This window comes from Aquarana catesbeiana, linkage group LG10, assembly GCF_042186555.1.
Source record: "Aquarana catesbeiana isolate 2022-GZ linkage group LG10, ASM4218655v1, whole genome shotgun sequence".
Taxonomy (NCBI): Eukaryota; Metazoa; Chordata; class Amphibia; order Anura; family Ranidae; genus Aquarana; species Aquarana catesbeiana.
The window spans coordinates 27,336,023-27,360,723 of NC_133333.1; the positions used below are offsets into that span (position 1 = coordinate 27,336,023).

General features: G+C 43.6%; 2 protein-coding genes across 3 annotated transcripts in view; one reads left to right on the forward strand and one right to left on the reverse strand.

Moving 5' to 3' along the window:
- LOC141110486 (sialic acid-binding Ig-like lectin 13) overlaps nucleotides 1-24,701 on the reverse strand; it is an 83,789-nt gene that overhangs the window by 15,416 nt on the left and 43,672 nt on the right. The window contains exon 10 of one of the 2 annotated variants that reach the window (XM_073601852.1): nucleotides 16,504-16,545. In XM_073601852.1, the coding sequence (XP_073457953.1) occupies nucleotides 16,504-16,545 (42 nt within the window). Of the gene's footprint in view, nucleotides 1-16,503; nucleotides 16,546-23,225; nucleotides 23,419-24,701 lie in introns of those variants that run through there. The other variant, XM_073601851.1, reaches the window with a different exon arrangement.
- LOC141111440 (sialic acid-binding Ig-like lectin 12) lies at nucleotides 8,877-14,817 on the forward strand. The gene is made up of 3 exons (XM_073603737.1): nucleotides 8,877-9,075; nucleotides 11,796-12,095; nucleotides 13,312-14,817. The coding sequence occupies exons 1-3, from the start codon at nucleotides 8,877-8,879 to the stop codon at nucleotides 13,797-13,799; spliced, it is 987 nt and encodes a 328-aa protein (XP_073459838.1). The 3' UTR covers nucleotides 13,800-14,817.

Here is a 24,701-nt window from a genome sequence, read left to right on the forward strand (position 1 = left end):
CTGCTGCAGTTTACAATCATATTTCTGTGTTTTCTGGTCCAAAAAATAGGGTTCCTTTAAAAACACTTATAAATGCGGCTAAACGCAGTACCGGCGTTTAGCCGCGTTTGGCATCTGAAACGTGGAAAACTTTTGCGTCTGAACCCATTTTTTTGCTTCTGGAAAAACAAGGTTAAATGCAACTGCCTAAAAACGCCAAAAAATGAGACTGTGTACATGGACACATAGGATAACATTGAATGAGTTCAGGGGCAGTTGAAAAAAGTGTCCAACTGCCTCCGAACGCGCGTTTAACAGCCTCTCGTGTGCATGAGGCCTAAGATGCACATCCAGGAGTTTTTAAAACTATCAATACTTCCTGATGACATCACCGATTGTGGAAGGGAGCTCCACATCCCTACCACCCTGACAGTGAAAAAAACCCTACGCAGCTTAAGGTTTAACTGCATTGCCTCCAATTTCATTTAATGGCCCCGTGTCTTTTTACACTGAAAAGTTTTCTTTCCACCCTGGAACCACCATTGAAGTATTTGTATATCGCTATCATATCTCCTCTCAAGTATCTCTTCTCCAAAGAGAATATGTTTATTGCCTGTAGTCATTCCTCCTAACTGAGGTCCTCCAGTCCCCTTATTCCTTTTGTTGCCCTTCTCTGGACTCTTTCCAGCTCCAGCACATCCTTCCTGAGGACTGGTGACCAAAACTGGATGGAGTACTCCAGATGCAGCCGAACCAGAGTTTTATAAAGTGCCAGGATTATAGTTGTATCTATGAAGTAAATTCCCTTTTTAATGCGTGCTAATATTCTGCTGGCTTTGCTTGCTGCAGCTTGACATTGCATGCTGTTGCTCAGTCTGTCTTCTACTAAGACCCCCCAGAGGTTCTCCCCCTAGCAAGTACTTGCGTTCATATTTTTAGCCCCCAAGTGCATTTCTTTACAGTTTTCAACATTAAAGCTCATTTGTCATGTAGTTGCCCAACCCTATTATTTTATTGAGGTCTTCTTGTAAAGTTTCTATATTCTGCTGTGAAGATATTGTCCTACTTATTTTGGATGGCCCAGATTGAGGAATTGGAATTGAAAGGATATCAACACCTAAGGATTCGGAAGGACATCGGAACCTGGAAAACAAACATCTTACGCTTATACCCCTGCAGGGGTATAGCGCTCCGGTGAGTGGAATCACATCAGGAGGAGTCTGTTAAGATCAGGAAGAATTCGGTTGGAAGACATATTATGAACATTTGATATTTCACATTATATAGGACTTTTTTCTTTGGTTGAAGATTCAGCACAAAAATACATATTATATATTATTATATATTATTTGAGAGTATAGAGGATTTACTACAGAAATATCATATATTATTTGAAGTTTACCTGCACATTACCACTTAGGGGTGGGAATACCAATATTTGGTTCATTTTGCAATTGTCATTTTTTGGTTCTGTTTGAAGTTTCTAAATCATACCTACTCAGAATTTAAGCCCACTCTAACAGGTTCATCTGGAATGATAAGCCCCCGTGATTTTCTAGGCAATTATTGTATTGCTCTTCTAAAAGGGGTGGTCTGGGAGTCCCTCAGGTATGGCTGTTTTATTTGGCTAGTAGATTCTCGCAACAGGCCCAACGGAATATTAAAAATTCCAGAGTCCCATGGGTCAGATTTGAACAAGATTTGATCTCCTCATTCTACCTTCCAGGGCTACTGTGGTCTTCTAATCCCCATGTGCATGAACTAGGCTCCCGGAACCAAGTAGTAGCCCAGGGTTTGAAACTAAGGGACCTCTACAAAGAGAAGCTTTAACTGATTTCAAATGCCCCCCCATGTGCCTCATCTCTAGGTGATCCCAGACTCTCCTCGGCCTTTGAGGACCCGGAGGCTTTCCGGTGTTGGATTGACCAGGGCCTGACCACGTTGGAGAACTTCCTGCAGGACACGGAGTTTGTCTCTTTACCGCTAATTAAACTAGTACACACTATTTGTGTTGCGGTACATTGGGTAATAACACTTAACTGGAAGTCTAATACAGTCCCATTCTTGCAAGTTATCTCTCGTGTTGATTAAATTATGTTATCAGAAAAAATATTCCATATAGTGAATGACTCCATCCCCATATATGACGCTAAGTGGAGCCCTTGGTTCTTATTTCGTCTCCAAGTATGACCTGAGTTATTGTTTTGTTTTGTTTTTCCTGTTTCTTCTTTTTTTCTTTTTCCTTTTTTGTTGATGTTTTTACCTTTTATGGTTTCAGTCATATTTGATACACCATATCACTGATAAGATCATATGGATTTTAATCCTTCCTGTTTGACACCGGACACCTGCACTATTCGAAGGACGTACGTCAAAGGCTATCTTGATGTGTAGGTCTATGTCTCATATAATTTTATACTGTAAACCTTTTGATTGCAATAAAACTTTTAGAAATAAAAAAAAAAAAATTAGGAATAGCAGTCTGGCTATAACCTGACAGAGTTATTTGAGGACTCTCAGGTGTAAGCCATCCGGTCCTGGTGATTTATTTGTGATAAGCTTTTCTAATCTTTTTCTAAATCTTCCGTTAGCCACAAGGTAACATTCTGTGATGTGTTACTAATGATACGGTTTTGATTACTATACCCCTCCTTTTCCTGTGTGAAAACTGAGGACAGTACGTGCTGAAAAATCTGCTGGGGCGGGGGAAGGGTTCAGGTTTGGAAACTAAATGTAGAGTGAAGGAAAATCTCCCCAGTGAGACACAGATGGCAAAAAAAGCCTAACAGGGGTATAACTCTCCCTTATTCTCTCCAAAATTAAAACAGTTTTGCCTTTAATTCTACTCGAAGTAGATGTCACTGTGATTAAAGCTGCAGATCATTCCACCTGTCCACTGGACAATGTTTTCCGCAGGGAATTCAGCTGCTACTCTCATGCCTAACACACTCTGGGCCAGGATACTCTCTTTAATCCCCCTATCCCCCCTCCAGCCACCCTTATCTACGCCCCTGCTCCAAAGGGAAAACAAACAGCAATAAAGTTTGTTTTTGTTTGTTTTTTTTTCATATTCTGAAATTGCAATGATGAGGGCAGACTTTGAAAATTGCAGCAAAATGTATGACTATGCAAATGTTGTGCAAAGAAGTCTTGTAAGAAAAAAAATCACATTTTTTTTTTAATCTGCAGTTACTGACAGCGAGTCCCAACCAGGATACAGTATAAATGTTCCTCACTATTCAATAGTCCAACGAGGACTGTGTGTGTTCATTCCATGCAATTTTACTGTGCCTAAGACCTTAAGTATAAATGCTTTGGGAATTTGGTACAATAAGAGTAGAACAATTGTGACTTCTAATGCCCCGTACACACGGTCGGATTTTCCAATGGACAATGTCCGATCGGAGCGTGTTGTCTGAAATTCCGACCGTGTGTGGGCTCCATCGGACATTTTCCATCGGATTTTACGACACACAAAGTTGGACAGCAGGAGATAAAATTTTCCGACAACAAAATCCGATCGCGTCAATTCCGACCGTGTGTGGCCTGTTCCGACGCACAAAGTGCCACGCATGCTCAGAAGAAATTCCGACACGGGACAGCTCGGTCTGGTAAACTTAGCGTTCGCAATGGATACAGCACTTTCGTCACGCTGCAATGTTAAAAATGGTTTAATACAGCGCACTCTCTTCTTCTTTATAATGTGACAAGAATTAAGTAGTTTTGATGCTCATATTCACACACACTTCTCACAAACTTATTTCGTTACTATTTATCGGGATTCCCTCAATATATTTTGATTTCTCACATCTGACAACATATTTTTTTTTATTTTTTTTGGACTTTAATGTAGATTCTTTTTTTGTTTTTCTCTTTTTTAATTTTGTTTTTTGGTGATTTTGATTTGTACTCCCGAAAATGTTTGTGTGTTTTTTGTGACAAGTTCCCACAACACCATTGATATGTTGTTCTATTTAATCTGTAGGAGATTGTTTGGTGTTGTTGTCCCTTGTTAATTTCACATTGTACTTTAGAAATGTACCTGAATCCTCACCAACAAACTGTCCTTTTTGGATGAAAACACACACAGGAGAGTAGAATTTACCTAAAAAAATTTTATTAAGGGGTCACAACTATAAACAAAGAGGGAGGCAACGCTGGAGAAACTGCAGAAGTGGGCGAAACCTTGGACCCCCAGGGCAGACATCAATTATTTAAAAGCAAAATTGGTGGCCTGAGGAGTCCTTATCTAAGGGAGGGCAGTGTGGTCCAGAAGTCCCAGAGATCCGGAAAGCAGCAGATGACATCTGTGTCCCCAGGCTGTGGTCATACGAGAGACTACGGCTTTTGTCAGACCAGACTGAACCCAGGGCAATCACTCTTTGGTCTTCCTTCCACGCTTCCTTCCAGCCTTTGGCTCTGGTGGTGGAGTTGTGGCAGCAGGAGGAGGAGGAGGAGGAGGAGGATCGTCGATCTCAATGACATCCGTCTTGTGTGTCAGTTCCCCACTCAACCCCTTACGTAGGACTTTATAAATCAGGTCCTCAGCGTTGGCCCTCCTGCATGCCCTGCAATTTGGTGGCAGCCATGCAGGCAAAGGCCTCTTCAGGACTGGGGAAGGCTCTGAGGGACGCCGAAGCCTCCTGGATCAGCCTGTACGCTGAATCCTACACAGGACTGGGAGTCATCTTCTTGGCTCGTTTATGTGGCAGGCGGAGGGGAGGAACCTGAGACTCAGTCAGGCTGCGACTTGTCCCAGGCTTCTCTTGGCTGCCACTTAGCCCCGCCTCCTCCTGGCTGCCACTAATCCCCGCCTCCTCCTGGCTGCCACTAATCCCCGCCTCCTCCTGACTGCCACATTCCACAGCCTCCTCCTGGCTGAGGTCTTCCTGTGTATGAAAAAGGGACATAGTTTTAGTATTGTTTTCATCAATCACACACAATTTTCACCTCCTGACTGCTGCAAATTGAATGTTAACAAATATAACAGACTATCCTTCTGAGCCCAGCATTTTGCATTCTTGTCCCAATTTTGGGTGCCCACTACTGTCTATTGATATATAAAACACTTTTTTTAATCAGCAATTAATGATCAATAATAACATCTAGTAAACATCATTTATTTATTGCCCAGAAATCTGTAGAAGAATTCTATACCTGACTCCAGCTGGGCTCCTCCACTTCTTCCTGGCTGGAAGGCCCAGGTTGGACATCGGAAGCCTCAGCTGGTATGGAAGGAAGCGTGGAAGGGAGAGTAGAGAGGGATTCCCTGACTTCAGTGTGGTCTGACAGAAATCGCAGTCTCTCGTAGTACCACAGCCTGGGGACATAAACGTCATCTGCTGCAGCTCCGGACCTCTGGGAATCTGTGACCTTCTTGCGCTCCCTAAGATACGTGCTCCTCAGGCCACCAATTTTGGCTTTTAAATAAGGGATGGTTGCCGTGGGGACCACCGGCTTCACCAACTCCAGCAGTTTCTCCAGCGCTGCCTGCCTCTTCTGTTTGTGATTATAGTGGGGGTGTCTCACTTGCCACAGACAGGGCAGCTCCCTGTACTTGTCAATGAACAGGGGCAGGAAATTGTGGTCGTTGAACCCATCCATTTTCTCTGCAAGACACAACACAAGACAAACCCTAATGTCAGGCCAAACTCCCCTAATCTTGTTACAATATAGGCTTCCATTTCGAAGCAGTATAGGCCCAAGTTTAGATCCTACCTTCGTTAGCATGATCGGCGTCTCCGATGCTCCTTCCTCCGCTCACAGATCGTACGTAAGACGCGTGCGTTACGATTTATACACACTGCGCATGCGTATAACTCCGCCCGCCCCTGACGTTCTTTCTATTCTATTCCCCGCCCCTTTTCGTTTGGCGCAGTGGAGGAAGAGCACATGGCGGATAGACAGCAGGATCGTGCTAATTACAGCAACGAGGAGGAGGAGGAGAAGGAAAGGCCGGAGCCTGAAACGTCCCGATCCAGAAGGAGATTAAAGGACTCAAATATGTCCTTTGGGGAGATGTTGGAGATGGTGGACATCCTGAAGAAGGCCGACTATGATGGAAAGTATGGGCCTTACCCCAACCCCAATGTCCGAAAGGCCAAGATCATGGCGAAAGTGGTCAGGAGTCTGCACCGGAAATTCGGGGTACGATGATCGAAAGATCAGCTCAGGAAGCGGTGGTCGGACCTGAAATTACGAGAACATGAGCAGTACAGAAAGATCCGGAGAGTGCTGCAAAAAAGTAAGTAGTTTTGCTGTGTTCCTATTTTTTTTGTGTTTATTACGTTTGTGCTGCTCCATGTGCTTTTAGGAACTGTTGTACAGTTTAAAATGGCAACTTTCATGTTAATGGGCACATTATTCGTTCGGATCACACATTTTTATTTCGGACGATATAATACCATTGTTTAGGCCATATGCATTTGGCCACCATTTTGATGCCCTATACTTGTCTTCAAAGAATTGGGTTGTGTAGATGGCTTTGTTACTAGAATGAAATGCAAACTAGATTCTGTGTAAGGAGAGGACACTCAGCAGCTGTTTTCACATCTGGACACTGGAGCACTAGTGTGGGACCCCAGAACACCATTTTTATTAGGGGGGCCACACAGGTGCTCCAGTGTATACTATAGGGGGGTCTCCATCTGTGAAGCTTGTACTAAACAGGTAAAATATTGAAGCTTGACAAAGGACAATAAAAAAGCTACATCTTGGAACTCGGCTAAAATAGATAATTGTACCCCACTTCCAAGCAATGTTTCATCTTTATAGTTCTGCCATCAAATATCTGTGTGCTAATTATACCATTTTTGTTTTACAAAATACACCCCTCATCCGAGGAGACCAGAGCCCCCCCCCCTGGAAGAAGGGGAAATCCACCCAACACAAGATGAGCAGGAGGAAGAAGACGTGGTGGAACTAGTCACCACAACAGGTGAGTGTCTGCAACCACAGGCTCAGATAAGAGATGGATGGCGGCATTTTTTTTAGACCTAATTTATTTTGGGTTTCCTCTCTTTTTAGGTGATCGTGAGGTTGTGGATGAAGATCCTTTCACATCAGAAAGTGCCCAGATCCTGATCGGGGAGATCATGGGGTGTAATTTACAATTGGAAAACATCAAGCAAAACATCAATGATGTTATTCCAAAATATAAAAACATCATTGATGTTTTGGGGCGAGTTTAAAACCCCTCCAAATCACTTTCTTCTTTTGTGTGCTACAATGTGCGAAATGTTTTTGTGATTTTTGCCAAAGCCAAATTTGGAGGATGCACACAGTGTGTCAACATGTGCTATCTGCCATCACGGGAGATCAATGGACGCGTTTTGGGGGTGTAACCCCTTCCTCAATAATAAAGTAGCGGTGAGGAAGGGCTTTCTCCCCCAAAACACGTCCCTTGATCCCCCGTGATGGCAGATAGCACATGTTGACATTGTGAAATTTGTGTGCATCTTCCAAATTTGGGTTTTCCTGGGGTGATTTCCCCTCATCTGAACGCAATATCAAACACAGTTCCTAAATACTCATGTCTGATATTGCCTTCAAGTTCTACCAAATGTGAACTTTGTAAGATCAAGATTTGTGTCTTTCTTGTGGGTTTTACACAGGCCTGTTTTCTATAAAATGGACATTTTGATTTTGGATAATGACACCACAAAAATTGTTATACAACAAACATGTTGGTTTGTCAGAAAAACCTTTGGTAAATGCACATGTGATTGTGCAGGTATTAAAAAGATTGCTCATCAAGAATGTGTGGATTATTGTCTCAACGCTACAACACTTTTGGGGTGATGTAATTGTTGTTTTATGAGAAAATGGGGGTTATTTCCTAAGGGCAAATCCTCTTTGCACTATAAGTGCAGTTTCAGTGCAGTTGCAAGTGCACTTGTAGTGAAAAGTGTCTTTGCATTTAGTAAATAACAGCCAACAGTGCTTTGTATAAGGTTACACAATCACGATATTTTCTGGACTCCACACATTTTTTGTCAGGGTCAGCTCGAACAAACACAAGCAGTAAATGTCCACAAAGAAGAGCCTGGGGGGAGATGCCTGTCGAGAACTTGAGGTCCTGCAGACTTCTCCCTGTGGCCAAATACCGCAGGGTAGCGACGAGCCTCTGCTCCGGAGTGATGGCTTGCCTCATGCAGGTATCCTGCCTGCTGATATAGGGGGTCAGCGAAGCCAACAAACGGTGAAATACGGGGTCCGTCATCCGGAGAAAGTTCCTGAAATCATCAGGATTATTCTCACGGATCTCACGGAGCAAAGGCATATGAGAGAACTGGTCACACTGAAGCAACCAATTCTTGGTCCATGAACTCCTCCTCGCCCTGTTCATGGACTGGACTTGTGTCAAGGTCAGGACCCCAACACCAAGCCCCCGCACAGCACGAACTCTACGAGGAGTACGCATACGAAACATGGCTAGAAAACGGTCGGCTGCTCAGAACGAAGTAACAGAACGCACTGAAGAACAGCAAGGCCTGTGAAGAGCGACCTGAAAACCAGTAACGAATGAACAAGAATACAATGACTACCTAAAGTCACGCGGAACTTGCTTGCACGCACTGAAGACCAGATACAAACCCACAAGCACAAACTGAACGGCAGAAAACGATCTGAAAGCCACGAGTCTGAAAAAGCGTGAATCGTCTCTCACCAAACTTTTACTAACACGAGATTAGCAAAAGGAGCCCAAAGGGTGCCGCGCTTGGTTCTGAACCGGCCTTTTCTAGTCTCGTCGTACGTGGTGTACGTGACCGCGTGGTTGTCGATCGGAAATTCCGACAACTTTGTGCGACCGTGTGTAGGCAAAACAAGTTTGAGCCAACATCCGTCGGAAAAAATCCTAAGATTTTGTTGTCGGAATATCCGAACAAAGTCCGACCATGTGTACGCCCTATAAAAGTAATACCCGGCATGAGAATAATGGACGATTCTTTCTGGTTGGAGATGTATGGAGAGGGGACTGCTCTCTCTACATAGAAGAACCCTTATATGAAGATGATGGTAGTTATCAGTTCAGCATTGAAGAAGATAACATAAGATTCACATACCGAGATGTCCAGCCTTATGTAGAAGTAACAGGTAAGGAAAATAATAATTTGTCTTAGGAGCTATCAACTACAACCATCAAATACAAAAATAAAACAGTCCCTGATCGCTAACAATATACATGGGACTATTACAGTATATAAACAGCTCTATAGCAAAGCCTTCCTTTCACTTTACCTACATTAAATTATGTATATGAAAGAAGTTGACATATACATCATTGGGTGTTGGGTTATTCAAACACCATCAAAAATTGGGGCATTATCCAAGCTGAACTCTGGGCAGATATCAAAGATACAATGTAATACAGATCTATATTCATTAAGCCTCGGTTCACACTGAAGCAGCGCGACTTGCAGCGCGACTGCCTCAGGCGACCTGGACACGACTGGGGCGGCGAGTTGCAAAACAACTTCTATATAGAAGTCTATGCAAGTCGCCTCAAGTCGCCCCCAAAGTAGTACAGGAACCTTTTTCGAAGCGACTTGCGTCGAAAATGCTAGAAAATTACTTATAACCCCCAAACATTATATATATATAGTAGAGACCCTAGAGAATAAAATGGCATTTCAAAACAAAGCACAATAGTTACCCAAATTTTCAGTAATGTGAAAGATGTTACGCTGAGTAAATAGATACCTAACATGTCATGCTTTAAAGTCGTGCACACTCATGGAATGGCGGCAAACTATGGTATTTTAAAATCTCCATAGGCGACAGGTTAAAATTTTCTACAGGTTACCAGTTTAGGAGGTCTTGTACTAGATTCATTGCTCTCGCTCTAATGATCGTGGTGATACCTCACATGTGTTGTTTGAACACTGTTTATCTTTGCTGGTGCAACTTACGTATGGGTTCGCTTCTGCACGCGAGCACAAAGGGATGGGGTGCTCTACATTTTTTATTTATTTTTTCTTATTTATTTTATTTTATTATTTTTTACACTGTCCCTTTAAAAAATAATAAAAATTCTGATCACTTTTATTGCTGTCACAAGGAATGAAAACATCCCTTGTGACAGTAATAGGCATTGACAGCAGTGGCGGCATGTGCACTATGGGCACACGGGCGCCACCCCCCAATCCATGCGCCCGGCCCCTTTCAGGACGCCAGGCACATGGATTCCTATGGCAGGGGTGGGAGGGGGTGGTACATTTTGAAACACCTGATTAGAACCAGATGCTTTAATAGGCTTCAAAATAGGGTGGGCTCGGGGCGCAGAGAGTGCGCCCTGATCCCACCCAATTGTGTGACCATAGCGAATTAATTTTCGCTATTTTCACAGTAATCTTCCTCCCCGCCAATCAGGAGGCAGGACGTCAGACCTGCTTCCTGATTGGCCAAAGCACCAGGCCACCCTATTGGATGCCTGGCGCTTCAGAAGAGGAGCAAGGGGACTCGCGCTGGAGCCGCCGCTCTAAGAGGTCAGTGTTGCGTTAAGTCCTGTCAGAGCCACTGGGGGGGGTGCCGGAGTTGTGAGCGCGGTGGGGGGAGGGGTCGGTGGGCACAGGTGGCTGCATTTGATGGGCAAGTGGCTGCATATGATGGGCACAAGTGGCTGTTTTTGATGGGCACAAGTGGCTGCGTTGGATGGGCACAATGGATGCGTTTAATGGGCACAATGGATGCATTTGATGAGCAAGTGGCTACATATGATGGGCACAGGTGGCTGCATTTGATGGGCAAGTGGCTGCATATAATGGGCACAGGTGGCTGCATATGATGTGCACAAGTGGCTGCATTTGATGGCCACAAGTGGATGCATTTGATGGGCACAAGTGGCTGCATTTGATGGGCACAATTGGCTGCATATGATGGGCAAAAGTGGCTGCATTTGGGCACAAGTGGCTGCGTTTGATGGGCACAATGGATGCGTTTGATGGGCACAATGGATGCGTTTGATGGGCACAATGGATGCGTTTGATGGGCACAATGGTTGCGTTTGATGGGCACAAGTGGCTGCGTTTGATGGGCACAAGTGGCTGCGTTTGATGGGCACAATGGCTGCATATGATGGGCACAAGTGGCTGCATATGATGGGCACATGTGGCTGCATTTGATGGGCACAATGGCTGCATTTGATGGGCACAGTGAGGCTGCAATTCATGGGGGGGGTTTCCAGTATCTTTCAGTTTGTTTGCGCCCCCCCAAAAATTTTGAGCACCAGCCGCCACTGAGTGACAGGTACTCTTTATGGAGTGATCAGGGGTCTATATGACCCTAAATCTCTCCTATGCACTTAAAAGCATTCAAAACACCAAGTTTGGCAGTTTTGAATACTGTCATTTTTTTTAAACTTGGCGCCTTTAAGTCTTCGGTAAACCGGAAGTGATGTCATGACATCGCTTCCGGGTTACTAGATCCAAGACGCAATCAAAGCCAAATCCAGCCTTGTTCGGGTCTCCGGACAGCCAGCAGACGTGCCGGCTGGTCGCTTGGGCCTCTTGGTGAGACAGGAGAGCCCGGGCGAGCCGCGGCAGGAGGGGATATTCCCTCCCACTGCTTATAATAACAGCCGAGGGACTGCTTAGCCGCTTTGGTTTTTATTGCAAGAAAGCCGACCATCAGGTCTAAAAAAACGGTACAACCCCTTCAAGCCAAAGGCTGCATATTTGCGTTACATTGGCGTGAAGGGGTTTACAGCTTAACATATTTATTATTGTATATCAGGGATCATTTAAGCTTTAATATATTCTGTGTCAGAATTTTATATTGCTAATGTTCAAGGAGTTTTCTGTGTGTTATCATTGCAGAACTAACAATTAAACCTGAGATCTCACCCATAAAGAGTTGGCTTGATGAAGAGGAGGTGACACTGAGCTGCACATCTCCTGGAACATGTTTGTGGAGAACCCCCAAAATCACTTGGAGAAGAAATATCCAGAATACAATAGTGAAAAATCAGGTTAAAACACATAAAAATGTTACAAAGACCCACTTCTCTACAACTACCTTCACCGCGAGGAAGGAACAGAACAACTCTACATTGTTATGCATAGTACAGCTGAAAAGGGGATTGACCGTTGCACAACAAATTACTATGAAAGTCAAATGTAAGTCTTCTTCTCATCCTGAAACTACCTGAAATGTGTATTAGAAATGTACAGTATGATTTACTTGATTAAAACGGAACTTCGGTCATTTTTTAAACTTTCCATCTATTAAATCCTCTGCGCTTGTTATTTTAACTTTGGATAGTAAAACATTTTCTTTTCTGCCAGTAAATACCTTATACAGCCCACTTCCTGTTTTTTGTCTGGTAAAAAGCATAGGGATATGACATCATGCACAGCACTCTCTCTCACTCTTGTGAGTTTACAGTAAGGGAAGGTGGATGAGTCATAAGAGGGCCAATGAGAGCTGCAGAGCTGGAGGTGTGCATCTGTGTAAATCCAGGAAGTGAACAGGCAGCTTCAGCTGCCCACAGTTAAAATGGCTGCTGCCAGACTCAGTGGAGGGAGATTTCTGCAACATATTTGGCAAGTACAGAATCACAGTATATATAAAATAATATGCAAAGTGGTTGGAGGGAAGCTTCAGAATGGAAAAGATGTTTTCATTACTAATTATGTGAGCAGACTGCAGTTCCTCTTTAAACTTCCATATCTGCAGTTTTGTTGATAGAAAGGTAAAGGTCGGGGCAGGTTGCTCACTACCTCCTCATCTATAGGACTCTCTAGTAGTAAAACCTCTGGCCAGAGATTGTGTTTGCTCACACTGCTGCACTAAATCGCTATTCTGCTCTGACAATTATTCTGGTTGAATATGCAGTGGCCGAACGAACAACAGATTTGAATACGCTGAACTGATTATTAAATACAGTCAACACTTAAAGTGGTTGTAAACCCTTACAATCCACTTTTTGCTACAGGTAAGCCTACAATAAGGATTACCTGTAGCTACCCCGGATATCTCCTAAACCTGCACGGCTTTAGGAGATATCCCCCGTACCTGCATGTGCCGACATCATCGGTACGTGCGCACTGAAGCAATGGCACGTACGTGAGTGACACGGGAGTGACATCATCGCGGCTCCGGACAATCACAGCGCCAGAGCTGCGATACCCAGAAGTAACTCCGGGTAGAAATGTCGCCGGCCGGTGCTGTGTACGGGCACCGCAGCGAGGGCTTCAATCTCAGGTGAGTATTACATAATGAGCTAATATGCTATGCATACGAGCTCATTATGCCTTTGTCTTGCACGTCTTTTTTTTTTTTTTATGGGGGTTTACAACCATTTTAACTATGTTTTTTGTTCCCTTCTTTTAGCCAAACACAAAAATATTTCAGAGGTAAAATCTTATTGCACGATAACAGGAAATCGCATAGAATGTACTTGCATAGTCCAATCATTTCCAGAAGCAAGTATCCGGTGGAAGATCGATGACCAATTCTATTACAGTTCTGATGAAGACATTCATATTTCTACCTCCAGATCAGCTTTGGTGATCAACAGCACATTGAGCCTTCAGTTGTCACAGAAAGATATTCCATATATAAAATGTATAAGTTCTAACAACTATGGGGAATTAGTTCTAGATCTTCTCTATAAGAAGTGTAAGTATTTACTGTATATCAAATTTAATCCAAATTTTAGGAAACAGGTTCACTTTGATGGTTGCCCCACCAGCGCCAATTACCCACTTTCAATCCATTCCCCTGCTGAGCCTGCCAGAAGTGAAGAGAGAAGATCTGTAAGGAAAGGCTTGCCAATAGACGAGATGACTCCTCTGGAAGGACTTCTGTACACAGGCTAAAACATGTTCCCTTTCATGCCCGCAAGAATTGGGCACTGGCTAGTGCATATGCCCAGGCACACACGTGTCCTCGCGCTATCTCCTGCACACCAGCGTTCATTGACAGATGTTGGTGCCAATTGGGCTATTTAAACTCGGCCAGTGCTCAGGATCGGTACTGCTTTGTCTTCAGCCTCCCGTGTATCCTGTGACCCCATGATTCTGTATTCTGATTTCAGTTGCTGACCCGACTTGTCTTGACCACTCTTTGAACTCCACCTGCACCAACTTCGGCCTGTCCACTGACCTTCCCGTCTTTCTGCTCCATTGGCTCCTGCTTCACTGATCGGTTCAAGACCTGACTTGTTCCCTGACCATGCTCCTGTCCGTGCCCTGTGCCTGATCCATCTTGTCTGTGTATGACTCAGCCTGCCTGACCTCGCTACTCTGCCTGCTGTGGCCAGTACCAGCTACCCGCCTGTCTACCTGCTTACTGGAGCCATCTCATGACTTTTCATTCACAGCATGGACACCTGCCCTACTGCTACCAAGACTTACAGGCTCTTATGCCACTCTGCTCTCCTGCGCCTCCTGTCTACACTATCAGGAGCCCCAAGTCAGAGGTGTAAGAGAGGCCTTCCTCATCATATCAGGCTCTGCTACCAGGTACTTGATAAGACCATTTCCTGTCCTTGTGGATGGAAATCTCCTCTATATGGTCACAAAGAGCAATTCAAAAATAAAACTTTGCAGAAGTTCTAAACCTTCTCCACACTATTACAAAATAAAATCTTGGCTAGATTGTGCTTTAACCACTTCAGCCCTGGAAGAATTGGCTGCTCAATGACCAGGCCATTTTTTGCGATATGGCACTGCGTCGTTTTAACTGACAGTTGCGCAGTCATGCGACATTGTACTCAAACAAAATTGAAGTCCTTTTTTTCCCACAAATAGAGCTTTCTTTTGGTGGTATTTGATCATCTCTGCGTTTTTTATTTTTTGCGCTATAAACAAAACAAAACAACAATTTTGAAAAAAACACAATATTTTGTACTTTTTGCTGTAATAAAAAGCCCCCTTTTTTTTAAAAAAAAAAAGCAAATTTTTTCCTCAGTTTAGGCCGATACTTATTCTTCTACATATTTTTGGTTATAAAAATCACAAAAAGCATATATTGATTGGTTTGAGCAAAAGTTTAGCTTCTACAAAATAGGGGATAGATTTATGGCATTTTTATTACTATTATTTTTTTACTAGTAATGGCGGCGATCTGCGTTTTTTTTAAATTTTATCGAGACTGCGACATTATGGCAGACACATCAGACACTTTTGACACATTTTTGGGATGATTGACAATTATACAGCTATACAAATGCACTGATTACTGTATAAATGTCACTGGCAGGGAAGGGATTAACACAAGGGGGCGATCAAGGGGTTAAATGTGTTCCCTATGTGTGTGTTCTAACTGTGGGGGGATGGGACTGACTATAGGAGATATTGGTTCCCAGATTGTAGGAACTCACAATCTCTCTCTCCTCCCCTCACAGAACTGGGATGTGTGTGTTTACATGCAAACATCCCTGTTCTTCCTCTTGTGCCCGTGATCACTTGTGGCCGGCGGTCATCGCGACCACCGGTCACGAGCATCAGCATCCCCACTGTGCACACCTGCTATCCCGCTTAAAGGGACCAACGTATAGCCACAATGGTTCCATACCTCCTAACATCTTGAGATGGAAATGAGGGACACCTACTAGCAAACATATGTAGGCATAGGACACGCCTCCTGCCACGCCCCTTAAAGGGGAAATAATCCCCCCCAAAAAGGTTAATTAAATCCACAAGTGCTTTTCTTTACCACTATTATGCCTTTATATTGGCTTTCAAAATTGACAAATGCAGCAATTTAAAAATTGGATGAAAGGTTTAGCACTGGGAAACACTTTTTTGAAAGATAAAAAGTGCATTTTATATACTATATCTATATAGATCAGACCAAAATAGGGAACAAAAGAGGAGGAAAGAGGGACAGAGGGACATTGCTCCAAATCAGGGACAGTTCCTTGAAATCAGGGACAGTTCCTTGAAATCAGGGACAGTTTGGAGCTATGCAGTTCGTGGGATCGTGCCGACCTGCCACAGTATAATGACGGCGTCTGGTCGGCAAGTGATTAAAGCTGAACTCTAGGTAAGATCTTTACTGTATACTTACGCTGGTCCAGCTTGGACACTTGACCACTTGCTTGGCCCTGCCACCATTTATAGAACTTGCTTTTCTTTTTAATAAATACAAGGTGCTCTCTGATTGGACGAGTTAAAATGGAAGCGTGGCGATGTCACTATCTCTCGTGGTGATGTCACTATTTATTAAAATGTGAATGACAGTGGTGTTAAGGATGTGACTCCCTGCTATCAGTGTGCAGAGAGGAAACCAGCCACCATTGTAGTAGTGCCAACCACTACGGTGATTGTCAGCTTCCTCGCCGATAAGGTATGAAAAACACATTGGTCCAGCTTTATATGATAAACAGTAATGCAAACATACATTGAAATAGGTGTACTGCCAATGGAAGTATCTTTTTAAATGCAGTCTACCATTGATCCAAACTCCAGAGTTAAAAATGATCAAAAACAATGATACAGAAGATAGGGTTGGTAAGTGTTGCTTTTTTTTGTAGCATCAATGGACTATAAAGTCATTGTTGGGATGGTCACTGGTAACCTTATAATTCTGCTCCTGATTGCGCTGGGAATCTTCTGGTATCTGAAGAGACATATGAAGAAAGACCTAGGTAAGAATAAATGTTATTGACCTTCTGTTTTTCTTCTTCTTCTCTCCTCTCCTCCCTTCCCACCCTGACCCTTCAATAATTCAATAATCAGTTTTAGGGCTACTATACATGGACATTTGAGATGTCCCTGAGATGCTTTGCCATGTGTTTAAATGAAAAATGTTGTTTCTGACCACCCCCCCAATAGTAATTATTTTAAAAAGTCCGCATTTGCTTCCCATCACTAGCACAGAAGCCTGGTACACACTGTTTATTTTTTTGGGAGGAGATCCTGCACTAACAATGTGATGTTAGTACAGCAATCTCCCCGCTGAGCTATTGTGTTCTGATCGGCAGGGCTGGATTTCCCAACAGGCACTGTAGACATGTGCCTACAGGTGCCTTCCTAGAGGGGCGCCCATCTGTACAAGGCCGGATCTAGGGGGGTGCTGGTTCACTTGTGCCCCCCCAATGAACATTGTACACACGTCCACTGCAAGTCCAGACAGAAGAATTGTCAGCAAGAAGAGAGCTGAGAGGAAATGTGGGCTTTCTGTGCGCTCCCAGCTCCTGTCAGTGGATCGCTCCTTCATAGAGCGGATTACAGAGGATCCTCTTAGATCGTACAGCTTGATTATCCGCCCCCTTCCCACATTTCTGGGAGATGAGCAGTCGTTGGGGGAGGTAGGGGACGGGTAATCAAGCTGTGTACCGTCCGATCTAAGAGGATCCTGTGTTATCTGCTGTATGGAGGAGCGCTGTAATCCCAGCTCTCTCCTCCCTGACACTTCTCAAGCCCAGACTTGCATTGGGCGTGGGTACAATGTTCATGGGGGGGCACAGAGAGCCCGCACCTTCTCACTACTCCTGTAAGATTGGAAGGGGAGGCTGTTTGTGCTGGGAAGGGAAATGGGGGGAAGGGGGGGGGGGATTTGTGCTAGAAGGAGGAATAGGGTGGGGAAATGTATGTGAGTTAGGGGGCAGAATTTGAAAAGATTTGTGCTAGGAGGGGAGAATTGGGGGGCAGGGATTTGTGCTGAGAAGGGTAATTTGGAGGGGGTTGTGCTGAGTGGATGGATTTGAGGGCATTTGTGCTAGGAGGGGGGTTTTGGGGGGGGGGAGAGTTGTACTAGAAGGGGGATTTGGGGGGAGAAGATTTGCGCTGGAAGGGGGATTTGGGGAAGAGGAGTTATACTAGGTGGGGGGATTTAGAGGGATGATTTATACTAGGAAGGGGGAATTGGGAGGAGGGGCTTTGTGCTGGAAGGGGGGATTTGGGGGAGAGGATTTGTACTATTTTATCAAGAAAAAAATAAGTCGGTCTTACTGTCTTTTTTTTCTGGGGCACTTCAGAATTTACGGCAGACTTTGCCCGGTGGACGGGATTTCGTCGGACAATTCGATCGTATGTGGGCTCCAGCGGACTTTGTTTTCTCAAAAGTTGGACGGACTTAGATTTGAAACATGTTTTAAATCTATCCGTCGAACTCGAGTCCGGTCGAAAAGTCCGCTTGTCTGTATGCTAGTTCGACGGACAAAAAGCCACGCTAGGGCAGTTATTGGCTACTGTCTATGAACTTCCTTGTTTTAGTCCGGTCGTACGTCATCACGTACGAATTCGACGGACTATGGTGGATTGTGTGTAGGCAAGTCCGTCATAAAGTCCGTCGAAAAGTCCGCCGGCAATGTCTGCCATAAAGTCTGCTTGTGTGTACTGTGTGCATAAGACATGTCTTTTAGGGAGCTTGGAGGAAGATAAGGCCCCGTCCAGTACTATTGTAGCAGTGCTGAGATGCTTGTTCCAAGTGAGGAAACTAATCGCAGAGAAATGGCAGGCACACACCCCCCCAACTGTTAAGATTGAGACTATCAATTCAATGGTTTGGAGTGAGAGAGTGGTATATATTAGGCAAAATAATCTTAGAATGTTTGTGAGATTGTGGAGTCCTTGGTTGGAGGAGATGGGATGTCCCTTATGAGGGGATGGTGGAGGGCTGAGGAGATTTCTTCCCCCGCTCTCCACCATACCTCCATCCCTCCTACCTTTTTATTTTTCATGGTCTTTGTCCTACATCTTCTTTTTGCCCACAGGGTGGGCTTGTTCTCTTTTTTTTGCCTACTTTTGATAGTTAATAGCCAATTTGTTATGTATAATCAATGAGGGGATGATGTGTGGTAAAGGGTTGGGAGTAGATCGGGTGGGAGTAGAAATATAAAATAACAATAGTTTTTCTTTGTATTATGTGGTTCTAACTGATAGGGGTTTAGTCCTCACCTACTCTATCCAAAGCTAAAAAAAGTTGACCTTATATATACATTTAACTCCTTTACTGACAGTAGAGCCCTGTAAACAGACTCCCAGCTGCTATGGTTGATGCAAGTTTGTTTGCATTTCTTCAGCCAACTGTTGATTTTCTTATAGAAGTGATCTGGGTAGCTTTAATCATCCTATACCTTTTAGGTCCCTTTCATGTGAAGGGTCCGATCAGGTCCACCTGTTCGTTTTTAGGCAGACCTGACTGGAGCTTCCATTCTCCCCTAAAAAAAAACGTGGGGATCCGCCATCTTCCAGCTAAGTGGATCAGAAGTAAGGTGTAGCTGGACAGCGTAGTCCCTTTACACCCGTCCACCCATAGAGCAGAGCGGGCTCTGTCCGTGTCCGCTCTGTAGAAACTGAGCAGGCACGGACCTGTAATCCACTCACTATGCTTTGAACAGCAGGGGATCAGCAGACAGATCCCCTGCTGGTCTACAGGAAGCCCGTCCTGTGTAAAAAGGGTCTTACAAGCTACAGTATATGCCCCCAACCCACCTTTTGCTGCCATGTAAGAGAATGGGAAATGTAGTTCTGGGGGTATGCCTATGTCAGTAGGACCTGACCTCCCAGCAATTATTCCTGCAAGACTTTTGCATGACTTATGATGATGTCACAGGGAGGTATAAAAGATATCTCTCACTATCAGGTAATAAAATATGAATGCTGGGACTTGATCTAGATGGGAGAGGGAAGTTTGATGGGATAAATCTGAGTAGTACCTAGGCATACACTTTAATGGTATGTATGGCAGAAGCTGAGACTCAATGTACAGCCTGGACCTAAGATCCAATGGGCTTCATGGAAAACAGATCAATTGAAGATTAAAGGTATCTGTCACCATTAGAGAATATTTGTAACCTCCAGGAACCTTTGCCTGTCTGTGGGAGTTCCATATAACTCATGACCAAGCCTGTCACGGTGATAAATGGATTGGCTGGATTGAATATTTTTCAGCTCATCACTATTATTTTCCCCTTAAAGTGGAACTTCAGTCATTTTTGTTCATCTTTCCATCTATTAAATCTTCTGCCCTTGTTGTTTTAACTTTGGATAGTAAAACATTTTTTTTTCTGCCAGTAAATACCTTATACAACCCACTTCCTGTTTCTTGTCTGGTCATTAGCCTAGGCTTAACATCATGCACAGCTCTCTCTCTCACTCTCGTGAGAGTTTGCCAGGAAGGGAGGGGGGAGAATTCATGAGAGGGCGAATGAGAGCTGCAGAGCTGGAGGTGTGCCTCTGTGTGTGTGTGTTTAAATCCCGGAAGTGAACAGGCAGCAGCTTCAGCTGCCTACAGTTAAAATGGATGCAGCAAGACTTAGTGGAGGGAAATTTCTGCAGAATATTTGGCAAGTTCAGAATCACAGTATATATAAAATAACATACAAAGTGGTTTGGCTTCAGAATGGAAAAGATGTTTTTATTACAAATTATGTGAGCAGACTGCAGTTCCTCTTTAAGACAAGCAATTGTCAACCCTCCTGTTTCCTTTTTTATCTTTAAATGTGTACTTTTTTTTGCTTTATAATGTTGATTACAAGCAGAGGGGCCTAGTACTGGTTGTACCATTGACCAACAAACTAGTCCCCTAACTAGACTTACTTAGGGTGATGCTAAATGGCCTTGAATACGCTGTAATGTGCAGCGACAACAAAAACAACCCTTATGTACTTATTTACATATAATCCATGAACCATATATACAAACTATTCCATAAAGCCAACAACCATTAAAAAAAAATCCTCTATATTAAACACATTACATGCCTATTTATAATCCACACTCTTAAGTTAATGTCCATATTGTGCTACCAACAGTGTATAAATACAACAATAAATTGCTTGTCTACTTCTGAGTTTGCGGGATGACGTCACAAGCTTTGTTGACTCTAAATGGCCTTAGGGATAGACAGCAATACTCAGAGCAATGCTGTTTTTTTACCTCTTAGAGGCACTAATGAGCCCCACTGGTGGTTGAAGGAGTTTTTTAAAGATAGGAGTGCAGGAAAAGTTAATTCTTTACCCTTCTATGGAGAAGAGTGGAAACTAAAAGCACCTCCCTTGTTCTGCCATCCTCACCCCGAAAGGGTTCCAGACATTCGACAATTTGTTTAAAACGAAACTCCAGCTATAGAAAAACGTCAGAAACTTCTTCACCAACATAGTCACTAACATAATTAAAGCAAGCACCATTTAATAATTATGCCAATGGGGAAATTACTTAAAGATACTTTCAAGACACTAGCGTGTGTTAACAATGTATTCATGTTTTTCTATAGATAGATAAAGCAACGCTTTGCATTATCTACAATAGATTTTGTATTAATCTGTATCTGCTTTTAACTTTTGTAATACACATACTGTATCTACAGTATATTAGTTTTATATATATATTTATATATATAGATCATAGATCTACATCCTAGATCTAGATAGGTGCTAGAATTTGATAGATTTAGCGCTGGCTCATTGTGTTTTGTGGAGCTCTGTTTTTGATAGGTAAATTTAGCTTGTCACACTTCTTTTAGTGTGGCTGCCAGTGTTGTGTTAGGTAAATTTAGTTACTCAGTGTAATAAGTGCAGATGCCTTTGGCTAGTTAGGTCTGCTCAGTGTTTACTCCCTCTGCTTTTCAGAAAAGCTGTGTGAACATTCTGAAACATAGGTATGGAGCTATGCAGATGGCAGCATGAATATTTATACAGCCCTGGCCAATCCCAGGGAGCTTGTCCCTGAAGGAATGCTGGGAGACTGTATATTCTCTGAGCACACTGGGCTCTGGGTCTTTTCCTGGATAGGATTAGTTCAGCCTGGAGTGCTTGTTGCCCTCCACGGCAGTGCTGGCAGGTACTTGCTGTTCATGAGGCCTCAGGTGGGTGACCTGAGGGCCTGGATGCTGAAGCTAAAGAGAGCTGACTGATGGGGTTGTCTGCTGAAGATCTAGTCTGGTATCACTGAAGAAGGGAAGTGCACAGTGGATTTGCCTTTAGTAAATAACTCCCCCTCTGTGTCCAGATCAGCATAAACAGTAAACAGTAATGTCACCTAAAGTGCAGGAGTGAACAATAATAAAGCTTGATTTACCAAACACAGGCGCTATACTGCCAAAATGCATTGATGGCGACCAGTGGCGTCACTAGGGGGTGGCTTTTGGGGCTATAGCCCTGAATCTAGGGCCCATAGCACCAAGTCTCTGCAGTGGTCCCCGAGGGGAGCCTCTATGGGGACCCTGATGTAAGTGGGGGACTCTCTGGGGACCCTGATGTAAGTGGGGGGCTCTCTGGGGATATATACACACACACACACACACACACACGTATATTACTGTATATACATGTGTATGCCAAGCGTATGACTTACTTACTACACTGCTATGGGCTCTAGCCCCAAATCTTTTGAGGACCTAGCAACGCCCCTGATGGCGACTATGCTTAGGCCTAGAGTGATTGGATATGCACTGTCCATAGAAATGAAGTAAATGGGAGAAGCAAACAAAGGGGCCTTGAAGAATGATTTTAAAGGAGGGGCAGTCCTTTATGTTGTTCTTCTGCCAGCTATCGTTGGGGTCCTTTAAGAAGCATTGGTGCACTTAATGACAGTTTTAGAAAACCAGTATGCAATAAAGGTGCGGTAAAGATGCAGTAAAGGTACCGTACAGGTGCAATATCAGTACAGTATACTTAATGTCCTGTCTCCAGTAACTCAGTCCCTGCTAGCAGTGTGAACAATGGGAAGTGCCCTCTCACCAGTCCCTGTGGTGCATCTGTGAACTCTTGCTGTAGAAAGGTGCCCTCAGTCTCTCCACAGAATGTCCCCAGAGATTCAGCAGCAGGAAGTAGAGGGTGAGAGGATACTTTGGTCTCCCTGCAGCAGCGGTGCTGATGCGGTCACTGCTGTCTGTGCTGCTCTTCCTCAGGTGTCTCCGGTGGTCTGTCCTCTCAGCAGTCTAGCAGTCTCCGGTGGTCTTTCCTCTCAGCAGTCTGTCTCAGTATGCAGCAGATGTGCTGTCATCTGTTCTCTTGGCTCCAAGAGAAAGAAGTGCTTAGAGCAGTCTGTTAAAAGGTATTCCACCACTCCCCTTCCTCTGCAATGTCCTATAGGAACTGTATTGTAAAGGTCCATAAATCCCATTCTGTGATTGATGTTTCAGACTATACTCCCCATGATCCTCAGCATTATGCACAGAAGTCTATGGGCTTGGTTGGCTATAGCTCTCCCCCTGCTGGCCAGAGGAGAAGGGTGTAGTATAACATCAGTATCTTTGTAGAGTGAAAGTAAGCTGGTTATAAAAGGGGAAATTCATATTTCTGTAGTCCACCACGTGGCTACTGTACGCTTTCTTTTTCGTTTTAATGATTACAAAAATAAATTTTCAGTTTGTATGTTTAACCACAAAATACTCTACTTCCTCTTCTTCTATGGCAACTTTTGGGTTCAGTTTCGAAAAGTCAACACTCATGTACTGCAAATCTTGGTAATTCAGATTTACTGATCCAGTTTCTGGAAGTGGTTGATGATCTTTTTGAGGACTTTGCTCTGATGCATGGTACCCCTTGAAGAAAATTGTTATATGTCATATCGTATAGATCATGGACTTCAATATGCAAGAACTTTTCTCAAAGTAAAGGTTTAGAGGAAAATAAATACTTTTCTAAAATAGTTTTTCTTTTTTTTAATGTGAGCATTGGAAATCAATGCACTGAATTTTATTAAAATTTATTATACCCATTTTCTACAATGGAGCTACATTATAATTAATACACAAATTGTCTAGGCATAACCCAAATTCCTTCCTCTCCCCTGTAGATCATATTTTACACTGTTTCTGAAGCGGGAAACAACTTTTATTACCTGTGTATTATTACCAGGTTAGCAAAATTCTTGTAGGAATGGCTACAGGGAACTCAGTGACATAGGAACACCTCCAGAACTACATCTCCCACAAACCATTTTTCCTACACATGTATGTGGCCAGGCTCTTGGGAGACATGGCAACAGCACTGATTTACTTGGAAAGAAATCAATGTATGCCCATGGATAGAGACATAAAGGAAGACATAGAAGGCATTCAGTAGTCTAGGGGGGTTGGGGTCGGGGAGAATTCAGGCAGGGCAGCAGAAGCACCATAGTCAGCTATCAATAGGAAGTTAGGGGCTTACTGGACCTCTGACAGATCAACAGGTAGTTTTGTGTATTTGCATCATTTTTAAAAGGATACAATATCGGAACTGTACATGTACTGCAAAGATGTATTGAGAGTTTGTTTTTTGGACCTAGACATATACAGTACTTTGAGAAATTTGGGTGGGTCTATTTTGGGCTTATAAACATGTATGTACATGCAAAAGCACAACTCCCCATGCGCTCAGTGTGTGATCCAAAAATCAGCATGTAATGCAACTCCAACATGTTTCGGGGCACTCCTGCCCTTTTCTCAAGCTTCTCAAGCTTGAGAAAAGGGTAGGAATGCCCCCGAAACATGTTGCCACACCCTCTCTGATGTCATCACACCATGCTTGTGTCCTGCTTCTACCATGACGATTCCCATGCTGTCCACAGCAGCACTTCTGGTTTTCTGCAAGATGCTATCTGCATGGGGAAGTGCCTGGGCTGCGGAAAGGCTGCCATCTAGTGGAACTGCATTACCTGCTGCTTTTTGGATCACTCAGAGTGAGTGTATATTATTTTTGTTTTTATGAGAGCTAATAAACTACTACACTTAGTCGGTGGCATTGTTTCTCGTTCCTTGTCTTTTACATGAGTTTTTTTTTTTTTTACATGAGAATTTCACGTGAGTCTACCTTTAGCTTAGATCAAGGCCTGCAATGGCAAGAC

Excerpts from the sequence above, each read along its gene's own strand:
- LOC141111440 (XM_073603737.1), top strand. The coding sequence starts at position 8,877 with ATGTGTACGCCCTATAAAAGTAATACCCGGCATGAGAATAATGGACGA. Across the intron at positions 9,076-11,795 it reads GCCTTATGTAGAAGTAACAG|AACTAACAATTAAACCTGAG; the intron begins GTAAGGAAAATA and ends TTATCATTGCAG. Across the intron at positions 12,096-13,311 it reads AATTACTATGAAAGTCAAAT|CCAAACACAAAAATATTTCA; the intron begins GTAAGTCTTCTT and ends CCCTTCTTTTAG.